We start from the raw sequence: 14,539 nt of genomic DNA on the forward strand, positions 1-14,539 counted from the left end.
CAGGATTTTTTGAGGGTATGGAGCACGGAAAGGGCTTCGTCCTTCCTCTGTGTCCGAATGGACGAAGATTTGGGGAACAGATGGATGGTCAGGATGCGAGAATTTCGCTTTAGGAGGGGTTTCTTCCAAAATCTCCTCAGAAAGGGAGTGCTGAGAGTAGTTGGTACCGGGTGTCACTGAGGTGATGGCAGTTGTGAAAAGCAACATAGTGAAGGATGTCAAAAAAGGGCCTATCCTTGGGCACTTGGCCAAAGCAACGAACATGGTTAAATGTGTGAAGGCAGCAGTCTACTGGGACAGTATTTATGAAGTCGCATTAGGAGGACATGGGCCGGACCTCAACGTTGGCCACACGTCCGACATGCGCGTGGCTGCAGGTGTGAGATAGACGAATTGTGTCATACAGTTGAGCGAGGAGGTATTATCAAACTCATGGAACATGCATAAACTACTGGTTGTACTTACTAAAGAGCAGCTTTGTTGGGCCCTTGTGTCGAAAGGGTCACTTCCTAGCATCCGAATATATATATGTTTTTTACATATGTAAGGGAAATAGGGCCCATGGTATGGTCTTCAATCAGAGAGGAGTATCCAGCAGCCCGTGTTGGGGCTTCGGTTAAAGAGGGCGGAACAATTTGGGCCAGTGCTTTTTGAAGTCCATCTCGCTTCTGTTTATCTAGGGGGGCGCAATAAAACGCAGATACTGAATGTATCCACGAGGGAAAAAAAGGCGAAACGGGCAATATGTTGGCGCCGTGGGGATTGAAAACGAATCACTGATTCTATACCCCGTCTACTAAAACTGATGATCTCGAGAGATAGAAAATGGATCTGTCGTTCATGGGCAAATGACATAATCTGCCGGGTGATTGCGACTTTTCAAGGACAAGATCTCACTTGATTAGTTCACTGCAAAGTACTGTGGCCGAAAGGAATTTCCCTTTGACGGTGATACAGAAGCCATGTGTTGCAATGCATTGCACCACAAAGAAGCACTCCGGAAGCAATTGCCTGAAATAGCTGTACTGTACTTCCAGGCGAAAAGCAGGAGGATGATACAACTGAAACAAATTGAAACAACGAACAGCTTTTCCCTGCCTTCGAAGCCACGAAGGTCGGGTGAGAAGGTAGTCAGAGATACGAGACTGCCGACAGGTCGTACTGTGCAATGAAAACAAAGATAGGGGCGCAATCCAACGCTGGTGCAGCTTTGCACCTTTTGATTTATCAAAGCATCAGCGAGTTACCCTCCCACTAACGAGTCTGACTGCATTAGCTTGCCTTAGGTGTTAAGTTAGTTTACGCCATCTTGAATGAATGCTCGCTCTTATAAATGCCGTACGGTAGTGGCTACTGCACACCAGGCGTCACACTACGCGTGCAGCACGATTGCTACTGTACCCCGTTTGCTGCATTGTTGTCATGCAGACCACGTGGCAACACGTGGCCACCCGTAACATATTTTCCCCTCTTGCACGTACAGTAGGCACCCCTCAATAGTTCACCCCCCTGCCAGGACCCAAAAAAGCGAACTATTGACAGAACGAACTACTAAGATCGCATTGCTGGCATAGGTCCTTTACTCAAAATGCTCGAAAATGAGCGTCTGCCATGTTCTCTATCTCGTCTGCTCTCGGTACAAGGCTCGCTTTGCCCGACGAAGCCCCTCGCTGGCCCCAACGACACTTGCCCTTTCCGCCAAAGCCTCCACCCCCCCAAATATCTGGGCAACATCGGACAGTGGCGGCAGTTTCTCAGTAACAATTGAGAATTCGTACAGAATTCTTACGTATCTTTTGAATTGTTCGCGGATTGCAACCGAAACGAGTTGCTGCATCTCTCACGGTGAACCCATTACAGAGCTGGTGAATAATATCTGCTTTTTCGGAGAGAGCCAATCTTTTGCGCACGCTTTTGACCGTGGGTGCGGAGTTCAACGTCATTGCGCGCAATGTGGACGGCTGCGGGGCGGGATGAAGAAGAGATTATACTCGTGCTCTTGGAGCATGAACAATTTAAGGGAGGACAGTGGCGGCCGCACCGGTCTGAATATGGTACACGTGTACACGTCTGAGAAACCGTGACAACGTCATAAATGCGAACTATTGGCGTAACGAACTATTCAAGTGCGAACTATTGAAGAGCCCCCCCCTGTATCATAATCATGACGCCTCCGTGGTGCGACTACCAGTCCCACTACAGTAATTTAGCCTTCGTACTGCACCGAATTGAACTGGAGTCCTTCTCCTACCACGTGGGCTGCACTGTTAGAGCTCGTGACGAGACGGAAGTTTCAGCAGCGAGCCGGAGAGGATCGATATCAGTACTAGAGATGTAGACGCCTTTGTTTGGCTAACAGTGCGGCAAACGTATATAAAGATGCCGCGCGTGCATACTGTGGGGTATTGACTTCCCGTGACTCACTCACCTCCACATGTGCTTCTCACAAGTCAGGAATCAAACCTTTGCTGATGATCAGATTCTTAATGCCTCCCTGTTCTATTTGTCCCTTTTTCCGCTCACTCTGCAGCTAAACTCTTCAAAGCGTAAAAGCGACGTCTTCGCAAAGCTCTCTGCCATTTCCACGCTTGATTCGCCGCTACAGTATTATGCATCTCTCGCAAGTCGTCAACGTGTGCTACGTTTCAGATTCGGAAGCGTGGCGGGACCAGCAGTACCCTTGTACAGTACTGCAGAGAGTCTCTGCCGTGTAATTTCAAAATCAATTGCCTCTCCGGCAGAGAGGCAATTGATTTTGAAATTACACTGTGGCACTCATCTTTGGTTGCATCGCTGTCCACGCTCACGGGCCCGACAGGCGGAGACTGAGGGTGCCTTTGCAGCCCTCAAAAGATGTTGTTCCTCTGTTTCTTTCCCTCCCTTCGAAGATCGAGACAAGGTCTGACATAGCTCCCCTGTTCCGCTCCCTTCCGTTCCGAAGCGTCTAATAGTCTGATACCGTAGTTGTCGGGTGTGCATGGCGACAAGCCACCCACAGCTTCGTATGGGCGGGTGTTGACACCCGCCCAGGATCATCTGGTGTCAGATGGTGCCGATGATCCTGGGTCATGGTGAGTACATGTACTTACAAGTGTAAATGCGTGCCCTTCGGAGTACTGTAGGCCAAAGTCATGTCTAAGGACTCACCGCACTCAACATGTTTATGCCTCAGATGGTGCTGACAGAGACTGAGCAACTGCACTATTGCACTTTTTGCAAAGTACCGTACAAATGTTATTTTTGGACTTTCTGAATGCGAGAAGGTGAATGAAGCGGCACAATTCTCCGTAGCGTACGTAAATGGCCCACGTAAAGAACTTTAGCACTCCTGCAGATGGGACTTGATCTCATAAGCTCTGCTCTACGTGCTGTATAACTACATTCGTCAAAGCGAATGAATCAGCAACATTTTCTATTGTGGGACTGTAGGCCAGTACTGGGTCAAAGAACAGCCTTTGGCCGATCACAAAAGCAGAGTGGCACGCTACATTTGTCCTGCTGCAACTAAAGCAGCATCGATCGTCAATTTTCCCATTTCGCAACATCTCTTGAATTTGGGAGACCGTACAATCGTGGAACGTTTTAGTGGACCTCGCAATAGACCCTTTCGATCCGTAACTTAATTCCTGCGTCCGTAATTTTATTTATCACCCGCAAGTGAGTTGCAGTTCAGTGCTGTATGTACATAATGTACAATAGTGTACCGTACACGATACCCCGAGGCGGAAGAGGAATAGAGTCAGCACAGTGCGATGTCAAGTCACCGCAGCAAGGAGTCCTGAATCTCTCATCGATTTTGGAGTTCGAGGCTTGTGGTCCATCAGTGATTTGCGAAGATGAATCGCTCCCAACACATTAATCCACTGCACAACGATTATACAATTATATTTTAAACTGTACAGTTAATGGTTTGCATTCATAGACCACACCTTGGACGTGTTTCATGTTGCACTCATTCAAATACTGTAGACAAAGTAGACAAGAATGTGAATTGTCGTTCGTTGCTGTATCTTTGCAAATGTTAGTTTTCTCTTGTTGACAGTAACATACGTTTTACAAAAATTGTGCCAACAAGAATCTTAGAAATGCCTTAAATGGAACGTTTACATATGCTGCTGCGAGCCTCCTGTCAATTGTCGTTCAACTCACTGATGTAAGTATTGCCACAGCGGCATGCGATATGCAACCCCTGTGAGGGAGAGGTAGTCGCACTTTCCCCCACCGCATTCATGATGTCGTTGGCATGTGAGTTGCACAGTTACAAGTTGCACAAGTACAGTCACTAGCTCGTAGTGCCTGTTAACCTCGAAGGCCAATACTCTCGATACTCAAAATGCACCATACGAATCAAAGTTCTTGTGACTGGCTGGGAACGAACTTCAAGGCCGTTTGCTTGTTAACGAGAAGGAAACGTCTTGTTTTCTGGTGAAGCCTGACTTTGGCCATGCGTTTCATGCATCATCGTGAGGCGAAAGCTAGTGTCACTATGACTTTCTTGCTCTCCGCGAAGGGCGCTTTAGAAGCACTGCGCAGTATATCCAAGTTCAGTGGCAGCCGCCCCGCGTCGGGTAGATACGGTGCGGAAAGACCATATTATAGCTTTGAAGCACTTGATTGAGATTATGAATCTGTCGACGGCTTGAGAGTCGACATCACGCACAGGGAATTAATCCTCTCGTGAGAATAATACACAACTGATATGTTTGCTGTACTCCAATGACTTCAAAGTGACTAGATGTGTGGTACAGTACAAGTGTGATGGAAAAGCACAGGTCCTAATCAGTCTTTGGAAGCACTTTGCTCACTTCTATTCACTTGCTTCCAATGCCGCTTCTTGCACGTGAACGATCGTAAAGTGGAGCAGCAGGAAAGAAGAGGCAGAGAAGATGCAGAGGGATATGCCGGCGGAAAAGCGCCAGATGATCGATGTTTGTATTTTTGGTGGAAGAGATTTGTTGCGCGGGAATGGTTCATGTCTCGCAAGGGCCGCAAATTTGATGACCACAAAGAAACACAATCCACGTTTTGCGCGTTGTTTGTCTCACTTTGTCCATCCCATTTTGGCAGCAGATGGCACTTTTCTGCACCCTCAATAATTGCATGATACAGCTCGTCCTCTTGACAGATTCCGTAACACACCTTCCGTTTAAGTACGCGAAGCTTACATAGAGTGAACGACACCGTCCAAAGCGGGGCAAGGGAGCCGTGCTGAGAACCTAGGACGCCAGTCTCCGATGGCACCAACGCTCGGACTTGAGATTGTTCCATGAAGACTTGTAAGCTCTGTGAAGTGAGGTGATGTAATGGAATTTGAGCATGGGATTCTGTAGAGTAGGGATTAACGCGAGTGGGCGAGATGTCTTTCAATCGCATGAGTCTAGTGATAAACTCGATGTTCAAAGAGGGTGGGAAGCCGTACTACTGCCGGAATTCCCATGTGTTGTAAGACGGTTTGAGCCATCTCCAAAGTACTGCACTGTACCATTATTCAAAAAATGCTCGAATCAGTCGCTAGCCGGCTGCATCATCAGGATATTGTACAAAATATGATTTATGCTTAAACGAATTGTACACTCGAAGGTAGGTTGTTTCTGTAGTGAGGGACATTGGTTGAAAATCATCCCTAATAAGCAACAACTGGCCTCAACAGAGACAAAAATAGTCGGTTGAAGATGTTGATGGCTGAAAATGATTGTTAGCCAAGTGTTTGTCTCCTTGTGGAAAGGTTGCACCTGGAAATGCCAAAGGTCGACTCGGTGACTTCGACTCATTGACGCATTTAGCTGTTTGGTAATAATTTTTTCGAAGGTTCTGAGGCATATCACTTTTGCTACAGCATCCCATATATCGTTACAGCACGAGTAAAGCTGCTGTATCCACGTCTCCTATCCTTTTCGGCTTCCCGACATCACACCCACTCGCCGGGCGAAGAGGAAACTGTCATTGCTCATTGAACGCTAGCAAGACCATCATTTTCCGCAGTGGCTGTATCGCAGTCCACCCGGAGCAGGCCCCAGACCGCGACCTTTGCGTTCCATATCTATGGCTCTCCATACATGCGATAGGCTGCATACAGCCTGCTTTACCACGTGGTGTATTCAGTGGTATCCACCTTGAGTTGTCCACAACAAGCATCGTTCTAGTTTGTTTCTTCCTCGCTGAAAGTAGCTCCAACAACCGCCCCCTATTCCACGACACTTCGCAGATACCTGGCAAGTTTTGTACACCACGAGTCGTTTTAACCAGTAATTTACCCTTTTCTCTCTCTCTTCCATCAAATTTCTGGCAGATCCTGCCTCGATACCCTCCGAGCAGCGTCACACGCCTAGCCTAGTGGCCTCTCTAGTTCCGTTCCGTACCTCTCAGTTGCACTCCTAAACTTGTTCCAGCAATCCAAACCCCGAAATCAGCTGGTGCACCAACCAGGGCAGAGGAGTATTGAGGCCCTGAAATCCCAGACTCCGCCAAACACAAGCCATTTCTGTTTTGTCGCACTGCTTCGTTGTCAGACCCTTTCTGCGTTTCACGCGACCAGGCTACTCTGGATATTGCCTTCATCCAGAAACTGAACGGCGAAAAGTTTCACGACATACTCTTCACGCTCACTTGGGTTGTCTTCCTCAACTCCTTCAACTCGAAGTCAAACATGAGAGCTCAGCATGGCCTGCTGCAAGAGAATACGGGACGAGTTCTAGAGGCGATCACAAACGCGGAAGCCCTTCTTGGGCGACAAGACATTGACTTTCCACGTATCGCCGTTTTCGGGGATGAGAGTACCGGCAAGAGTTCTATGCTTGAGGCAATATGCAAAATCCCGTTTCCTCGGGGTCATCAGACAGTCACTCGCTGCCCTACATTACTACGGATGCAGCGCAAGCCGGGAGCGAAGTGGTCTGGCTCTGTTTGGGCTGGATATGAATCGGCGGATAGGAAGAATGAGACAATGGTTAGAAAACCCGAAGACGTTGCCACTGTCATTGCTGATATGCAAAAGAAGCTTTTGCAAGAAGGTGATAAGAGCTTTTCGACTGAGCCTGTGACAGTCAGTTTAGCGTCTGAAGATGCTTTGGATCTCATCTTAGTCGACTTACCAGGGTATTTCACACACGAAGGGCTCGACAAGGCAACCAGCAAGGGGGAGGTTGATCGTGTCAAAGAGTCTCTCCTCACGTACCTAAGAGATGAGAACACCATCGTTCTCGTCGTCGTTCCAGCGAATCAACTTGTCAAAACCGTCAACATCTTCAATATTTTGAAGGAGTATGAGGAAGATCTTCCCGCTTCTGAACGAGTCAAACTGCACGCTAGGACGATTTACTGTTTCACGAAGGTACGTCCTTATATTTTCCCCAAACGTTTCTAGCAACTCTTCAATCTCACTGCGTTTTCCTCCATATTTCGAAAGAGAATGCTCACGGCGACTGACCTTCTATTGTACCAATTGTATGACCGATAGTGCGATCTGGTAGGCGGTGGCCCAGGCACTCAAGTGGCTCCTCATGACATAGAAGAAATACTGAGCAACAAAGGACCTTTCTCTGCGGCACCTCATGGATGGTACGCTGTTGTCAATAACGGAGGTTCTGAATCTTCTCAGTCCAACTTTATGGCACGAATGGTTCGCGATCGCGAGTACGAGGAAAAGTTCTTTGCAAAGCATGCACCTTACAACCATGCGGACATAGCACATCGCTGTGGTACCCGGAACCTTGTTCAAAAGTTATCGAGGTACGAGACTTCATATTCAAGTTCGAGTGACGGCTATTGCGATAATATATGATATCTAACTGTATCTTTTCCGAATACAATCGTTCTCTTCCTGCAGTTTGCTGGCGGAAAAGATCTCACACAAGGTCCCGACAATGTTATCACAGACGGAGATAGCGCTCGTGGATGCGAGAAAGGAGCTGAGACTTCAAGACCGACCATCTGCCAGGAACAGTCTTAGCATTCGATGCAGGACAATTATTGAGGTAAGTACGCGACATTTCTTTCCTCGATAGCGAAAGTCAGCATCTGCAAGAAAGCACGCGAAGGACTAACATCTTCACTCCAAATAACTTTTGTTATGGTTCATAGGACATCAAGGAGTACTACATACAGGTCGCAGAGGGCAATTACGGGCGCCTGAAAGATGAGATTGAAGACATTCAGGATGATGTACAGGTAGATGAGCTGGAAAAATGCAAGCTTGCGTTCATACGCACTCAGCTGTGCGAGTCCTTTGCAGAACAAATCATGGAAGCACGACTGCCTCTTAGCGATGAGAAGTACTTATCCAGTCTTGGAGAAAAAGTGGCGGAGGCCGTGAATGGAAAATTTCAGTCGTACGTTAATTCAATATGGTCTTCGAGTCACGTGACCGAAGCATTTTCGTTTCTAACCAGCGTTGACGTTCTTTTTTTCGAACCAAAATTCAGGACGATGCCGATTCCGGAGGTGCTTTTTGAGGAAGTTCGGACATGTGCAAAGAAATGGCGGACAATCTCCGAAAGGATGTGCAATGATATTGCAGATGCTGGTAAGTGCTTACCAATGAACGAAACGCTCTTTGAGTGTGCTCTAGACAGTGACCTCTAACTCGTATTTTCTCACGTGGTTTCTATCATCCAGCGATTGCGTGCCTCGATGTGCTTGTGCGAGTGAAAGCAAGCAAATACGAGAATTTGCCAAGAAGACTGAACAAGTATTTGGCGAGCATGATCGAAGAGCAGCGCAAGAAGGCTCAGAACAGACTTTCATGGCACTACGTCGACGAAATTGTTCGCCCAGATACGCTGAACAAGTTCTTTGAGCAGGAAATTAATGCGATTCAAAATCTGCCGGGGTTGGGGAAGGACATGGATGGGAACAGGGATGCATATGTTTCTAATCTTAGAGCTTATCTACCGATTGCCGAGGCTCGATATATTGACAACGCAGTGAGGACTGTGACAACACACATCATGGATGTGCCTAAAGGAAGCAGGATGACGCGGCTGGATTCCGAGGAGCCCCCCGTATACTCTTTTCAGGCACCGCAGATTTATGAAGAGCAAAACATGAAGCATCTTATGAAGCTGCGTCACGAAGTCGCGGAGAAGCCTGAGAACCTCATGGCCAAGGTCCGAGTCCTGGAAGAGCTTTATGATGCTTTATGCTGCATGACAGAGAAACCGACGACACCACGCCCTGTGCCAATCCAACAAGCACCAAGAATTGAAGAAACGCCACAGGTATCACAAGTAACACAGGCAGCTCCGCCCCCTCCTCCGCAACGTCCTCAAACCGAAAACCGAGTTGCCCTGGACGCCGTTCAAGTGCGCAAGCTCGCCGCAGTTCAGTCGGCTGAAGAGGCGGAGCTTTTCGAGTCAGTGTCCAGTGAAACACCCTCGTTTATGGACAAACTGGTTAAGATCTTTTCTGATTCTCGGAAGAGTGAATCGCGAAAGTTGGAGTCCAGGAAGCACAGAAACCGCTGAGATCGGTAGCCTATGTTGATCAGAGATACGTAAACCATATTCACCACTCGCGCAAAATATAGTCATGGATCTAAGAGGATTTGCCGAAGAAAACTACAACTGAGTGGCGTGTCAGAACACATCAGCGTTTGTTCAACAGAGAAGTCTATGTTTTGCAAAAACCAGTCCACAAATTCCACGGCCTTTGCAGTGTCACAGAGGGACAGCCGTGAGATTGCGACTTCTCAGCAGTTGCTGCTACTCTCTGATGCCAACTTCAGGTGACGGCGTCAGAGGCGCAGCCGTTTGGGTTCTAGTAGGCCAAAGCCATCGAGCGGAGCCAAACCCGAAAGATTTCGTTTTAGGGTTTACCCCTGAAGGAATTCTGCGATTGCCTTGTGAGAAAGTGTCCATGACAAGTGCAGAATTCTGAATCGAAACTTTAATTGCAAAATTTTTGGACGTAATTTACGCTATGAAGTGTGCGTACTGAGGGCCTCCTTTAAGACAGCATGGACGGGCATGTTTGGACATGTATGGACGTCAGCGTGCACCTGATTGGTCCATTTAATACTTTTCTTAACAGTATGATGGCGCACACAAAGTTAAAATAATGGAATCTGTCGCTACCAACGTGCCATACGAGAGCACACCATTGGCTGTCGCCTACCGCATAAGTGCGATTGAATTCAATCTTGATCCAATTTAGCATACATTAAAATTCAATTGAATCATTTTATTGACGTCCCTGAATGCCAGTACACGGGGATCGCGATATAGTGCCTCCCTCTGTCAGTGGGCCGAAAACGGCACTATATCGAACCAGGAACTGTAAGATAATGAGATTTGCAGCTTTTTTGCAGCCACTTCCTTGCATCACTGCTCAGAAAGACCGTTCGCTTCCCTATCGATAGCCCGGTATGATGCACCCCTTGAGCCAATTTACGGATCACGGCGCGCTGACACAATACATTAAATTATTGGACATGTAATATTTTGAAAATCGCAAACATATACATCCAAACATGGCTGTCCATGCTGTCTTAAAGGAGGCCCTGAATAAAATAGAGCTGTGAGTATTGCCTGTAGCCCAACCCAACCCAACCGTCCACATGCGAATCTACTACCATAAGCAATGGTAGGCACCAAGATAACACGAAAAAGCTAGTGCTAAACAGGGAAGTCACTTCAGCATATGCGGTATGTTCCCTCACCAAACGCTGTCAACAACATCCTACATTCATTTTCTCAGACTCGACTTGCATACTGTTTATAGCTTTTAAGCTTAAAGGGAAGCAAACCAGACTGACTAAAATCGTCTAAAGAAGCAATCGCATCAATTCTTCGCGAGATTCTTTCAACTTTAAATCCTTTAACGATTCGGATTTTGTTTTACTTTCGTTTCAATAAAACTGATTTTATAAAAACGCTGCATGCAATGGGGTGGCCAAATGCATCGCCGCATTGGTGTTCATCATACCTGCCGCTTCCTCAAATCTACGCCGAGTCTCACCAAACACTACAAGGTGGGCGCTGGCGGTCGACACCTCTCCCTCGCACTGGGACGAGGTTCTCTGCCGAAGAAATCACGATTATTGCCCGGCCTTGCTTTTGCCCATGCCGAGCCGACATCCTCGAGAGGCGCCGTAGGGGAAGAGGCAATGACTTCGGACATTTCAGTAAGGGTTCTGATGGTGGCTGTGATGGAGACGGAGATGAAGGTGAGTACATTTGGCCCGAACTGAGTAGATGTTTGCTCACAAGAATCGCAGTTGCCACAATTATTGTCACAACCGCAATGCAGAATGCTGCAAATTTTAATTTACAGATGTTACACGTATTGCAGAAGTCTGCGATTTTAGCGTAAGGTCCTCTTAGCCTTGCGGGTGGAATCTGGAGTCTGTACAGCGGCACATTTTCTCGATGTACCCTTCGAAGGGTACACACGAAGCAGTTTGATGCGACACAGCGTTGCATTCGTCACATCAAGGACACAGGTAGGGTATGCGCAATCCAGCGGCCTCTTTATTCTTTCCGTTGAATCAAGCCTCTGATGATAGCCGCTTTTTGTATTTTAACCCAATTGCGCAGCTGAGGTTCTTATGCACATTCTGTAGGTTCGCTGCTCATCGGCAACAAAGAAACCAGCTTCCGTTTACCTCGAGTCTGTGCAAGAACGCGCCGTTCGAAAATCCGTTCATCTACTCGCGACCGTCCGTCATCTTGAAGCAGCCGGCCCCTTCTGTTCGACGCAGCGTGTCCACTCGCGGAATCTCTGCAAGCGCGACCATGGAGGTCGAGCATCGGGAAGCGCAGAACCGTTTCGTCCTTGCTTTTGAGGGCATTGACGAGCCAGCCGTTTTGCGATACAGAGTGCAGGAGATAGACGGGGCGACGGTGTTTGACATGTACAGCACTAGAGTGCCGGAGTCCATGCGCGGCCGAGGGGTCGCCGGCAAGCTCGTGAAATTCGCTCTCGCAACAGTACGTGAGAAGGGGTTCCAGGCGATCCCCACGTGCTCATACATCCCCGTCTACCTAAGAAGAAACCCGCAAGATAACGATGTCATCCGGCAGTAGCAGATTGCGTTGTGTAGCATTTGTAAATGAATCATCCTGGGCCAGACGTTGACGGATTTAGCCTACAGATGACGTTTGAGCCATGCCAGAGCCCTGGCGAATGCAACCTCAGACTGCGCTTTGTCTGCTTCGCTGCTTGGGTGGTGAGCAAACGCATGGCCGAAGCCCTCATACACTTCTACGTTCCACTCCTTCACAGAAGCATTGGCCTGGAGCGTCTCGCGAAGGGTGTTTACCACATACACCGGGACTAAATCATCGCGGTCACCGGTTTGCACGAGAAGGGGACAATGAGCATTGCGGCCAACATCCTCCGGATCGAAACCTAGGCATATAAGAACAGAAACAAGGCCGGGTAGGTAGGGAGTTGTCAGAGGCTTCCGTGGTATAGGTCAGGTTCGCTCGCACAGATGCTGCCGATACTCACGTGTTGGATAGAACGCCACAGCCGCGTCTGGGTTGAGACCGCTGGTATTGAGAGCAACCTCCTCCATGAGACGGCCGCCTCCGAAGCAAAAACCAACAAGACCGAGAGATGTGCCCAGGGATCGCTCCGTCAGAGCCTGTCGCGCGAGCAGTATGTCTCCTCGCACAGTGGCAGGGTCGTGCGTCCTCCTCCAGGATTCGTACTCGGACTTGTCACGGCCCTGTACCCAGGGGTTCCCGCGGAACAGGTCTGGGACGACTTGGTGCGATGCACAGTGGGGCGAAGAAAAGAGAAACGCAAGTATAAACAATGAGATAATTCAGATGAGGAAGACAGAAGACAGTGCGGACATAGGGTGAGCGGAAAGCGACTGACTTACTCGTAGTAAACCCGTGCGCCGCAAGCAACATCGCTACGGCCCTAGTTTCGTGATTCTCGTAGCCAAGAATGTCGGTCATGAGAACGACGGCGGTGCGTGATGGGCGGTGCGGCTGCGATCGAACAAGAAACGCGGCGACGGTAGCGCCGTCCGACGCGTGCAGTTGCAGCTCCTCTACGACTGCGGAAGGTGTGCCCATGGTTGCTTTCCAGGCTGGTACTCCGAAAGACGGCTGAGCTAAGCGTCGGTTGGGTTGCGTAACGATTTGGGTGGTTTTGACCTGACAAAGGGCGCGCGGCGCCGGGAAGCAAGTTCGGCTGAGGGGACGCGCGGAGACAGTCGCGAAGGCGAGGGCGTGGAGCAGGGCGTGAGGTGATGGTGGCGGGGGTGGCATGCTTCAGCGCGGTCAGGGTGGGTTTTCTCGGGCGGGCGAATGCTGGACGTTTTTCTGCGCCCTCCCTCACGCCCTCGCTTGGCGCGGTGGTCGACGGGAAACTTGAAGCCGTATCGATTGGAGAGCGTGTGCCCGAAGTGGCGGGGGCTTGTAGGAAAGGGAAAAGAGAAGACGCTGTTGAGGTTTTTGAGATGACAGGTGTACAGCGGGTGAGAGTAAGGCTGGGGGAGATGACGGCAGATACTGTACCCTTGGGTACAGCAGAGCGATGCGTCAAAAATAATTTAAGGGTAATTTACGAAGCGGGCTGCCGACGAGAGACTTGAATATTTTTGTGTGATGACGACCGCCGCAGGGGTGGATGGTGTTGAACTGTTGCGGTGTGGGTGTAATGGGGCTTTTGTTGCTAGCGGTCGAACATGGTTAAGCTCAGAGCGCAAACGGAATGGTCTATTTGTGACGGGGCTCCAAACGCGATCGCACAAATGTGTGTACAGCAGCCTCCAGAACAAGCAGATCAAGAAGATCGAGCACCATGCAGGGGACATGTTTGTGTACATATACACATGCAACGTCCTCGTAACAGCAGATGCTGAAAAAAAAACAAAGTTTCTGCTCTCTCCGGCATACCCTGAGGGTACAGTAATCTGTACAGTACTGTACTCTCCACTATGCCGCACTGTACCAAACTGGACAATAGAAACGACCCCTTCATAAAGCCAATTGTGGATACAGTAGTGAGGATGGCGTAGCACACTCAGTATGTGCCGTTGATACAAGAGATGAAGGAGCTCGGCGTCGACGTCATAACTTTGGCGCCGGGCGTGGTTCGCACAGAGATGAACGAGGGCCTCCGTTCGAATAGCATGGGTTTCTCTAAAGCTGGCTCCCTCGCCATGGACGCAGACCAGTGCGTGGCAGAGGCATTGCAAGCGCTTTATGATGGCAAGGCCAACATCACTCCAGGATTCATGAATACGTTTTCGAGGGCGGTTGGATCATTCGTTCCGCAAGAGACGCGGTTCAGCATGGGAGATGGTGTGATAGCAATGGCGATGAGCAAAGAGTATAGGGCGTTTCCGAAGGGCGCTTAGATTATGGGAGGGTCTTTCAGTCCTCCGTAGCCTTACTGCACGTAAAAGTGAATAACGATACTCGATTGCGATGATGCGTTGATAGGTTGAAGTCACATGCAATCATCAGCTCATGGAGGGTTCCCCATCGCGTTTTGTGTAGACGTATCGGTGCTGCCCTAGGTGCATGTACATGGCTTTTCTCTTAAAACAAAGTGGACGGGTGCAATAATATTGCACCCGTCC

At 49.0% G+C, this 14,539-nt stretch overlaps 3 protein-coding genes; 1 reads left to right on the forward strand and 2 right to left on the reverse strand.

Annotated features, from left to right (window-relative positions):
* Positions 1-6,438: 6,438 nt before the first annotated feature.
* Positions 6,439-9,518, forward strand: CHC_T00004690001 (hypothetical protein). XM_005716128.1 is given in 8 exon segments: positions 6,439-6,646; positions 6,647-7,330; positions 7,457-7,728; positions 7,826-7,973; positions 8,080-8,327; positions 8,421-8,521; positions 8,614-9,461; positions 9,462-9,518. The coding sequence occupies 6 exon segments, from the start codon at positions 6,647-6,649 to the stop codon at positions 9,459-9,461; spliced, it is 2,301 nt and encodes a 766-aa protein (XP_005716185.1). The 5' UTR covers positions 6,439-6,646; the 3' UTR covers positions 9,462-9,518.
* A 5-nt stretch (positions 9,519-9,523) lies between these two features.
* Positions 9,524-10,152, reverse strand: CHC_T00004691001 (hypothetical protein). Its single transcript, XM_005716129.1, has 4 exons — positions 10,094-10,152; positions 9,931-10,013; positions 9,717-9,880; positions 9,524-9,643 (listed from the first exon to the last, which is right to left on the reverse strand). Exons 1-4 carry the CDS (start codon positions 10,150-10,152, stop codon positions 9,524-9,526), a joined length of 426 nt encoding a protein of 141 aa, XP_005716186.1.
* A 1,196-nt stretch (positions 10,153-11,348) lies between these two features.
* On the reverse strand, positions 11,349-13,025 carry CHC_T00004692001 (hypothetical protein). XM_005716130.1 is given in 4 exon segments: positions 11,349-12,082; positions 12,083-12,345; positions 12,448-12,705; positions 12,827-13,025. 3 exon segments carry the CDS (start codon positions 13,023-13,025, stop codon positions 12,083-12,085), a joined length of 720 nt encoding a protein of 239 aa, XP_005716187.1. The 3' UTR covers positions 11,349-12,082.
* Between the last annotated feature and the right edge of the window lie 1,514 nt (positions 13,026-14,539).

Source organism: Chondrus crispus, genomic scaffold (assembly GCF_000350225.1).
Source record: "Chondrus crispus Stackhouse genomic scaffold, scaffold_240, whole genome shotgun sequence".
Classification (NCBI taxonomy): Eukaryota; Rhodophyta; class Florideophyceae; order Gigartinales; family Gigartinaceae; genus Chondrus; species Chondrus crispus.

What these genes read in the sequence shown, in the direction of transcription:
- CHC_T00004692001 (XM_005716130.1), bottom strand. Translation starts at nt 13,025, where the DNA reads ATGGGCACACCTTCCGCAGTCGTAGAGGAGCTGCAACTGCACGCGTCG. An exon ending in GGCGCACGGGTTTACTACGA is followed by an intron (nt 12,706 to 12,826) that starts GTAAGTCAGTCG and finishes CATCGCACCAAG; the next exon opens with TCGTCCCAGACCTGTTCCGC. An exon ending in TGTGGCGTTCTATCCAACAC is followed by an intron (nt 12,346 to 12,447) that starts GTGAGTATCGGC and finishes TTATATGCCTAG; the next exon opens with GTTTCGATCCGGAGGATGTT.
- CHC_T00004691001 (XM_005716129.1), bottom strand. Translation starts at nt 10,152, where the DNA reads ATGCTAAATTGGATCAAGATTGAATTCAATCGCACTTATGCGGTAGGC. An exon ending in GCGGTAGGCGACAGCCAATG is followed by an intron (nt 10,014 to 10,093) that starts GTGTGCTCTCGT and finishes TGTTAAGAAAAG; the next exon opens with TATTAAATGGACCAATCAGG. An exon ending in TGTCTTAAAGGAGGCCCTCA is followed by an intron (nt 9,881 to 9,930) that starts GTACGCACACTT and finishes TTGCAATTAAAG; the next exon opens with TTTCGATTCAGAATTCTGCA.
- CHC_T00004690001 (XM_005716128.1), top strand. Translation starts at nt 6,647, where the DNA reads ATGAGAGCTCAGCATGGCCTGCTGCAAGAGAATACGGGACGAGTTCTA. An exon ending in CGATTTACTGTTTCACGAAG is followed by an intron (nt 7,331 to 7,456) that starts GTACGTCCTTAT and finishes TATGACCGATAG; the next exon opens with TGCGATCTGGTAGGCGGTGG. An exon ending in GATGCAGGACAATTATTGAG is followed by an intron (nt 7,974 to 8,079) that starts GTAAGTACGCGA and finishes TATGGTTCATAG; the next exon opens with GACATCAAGGAGTACTACAT.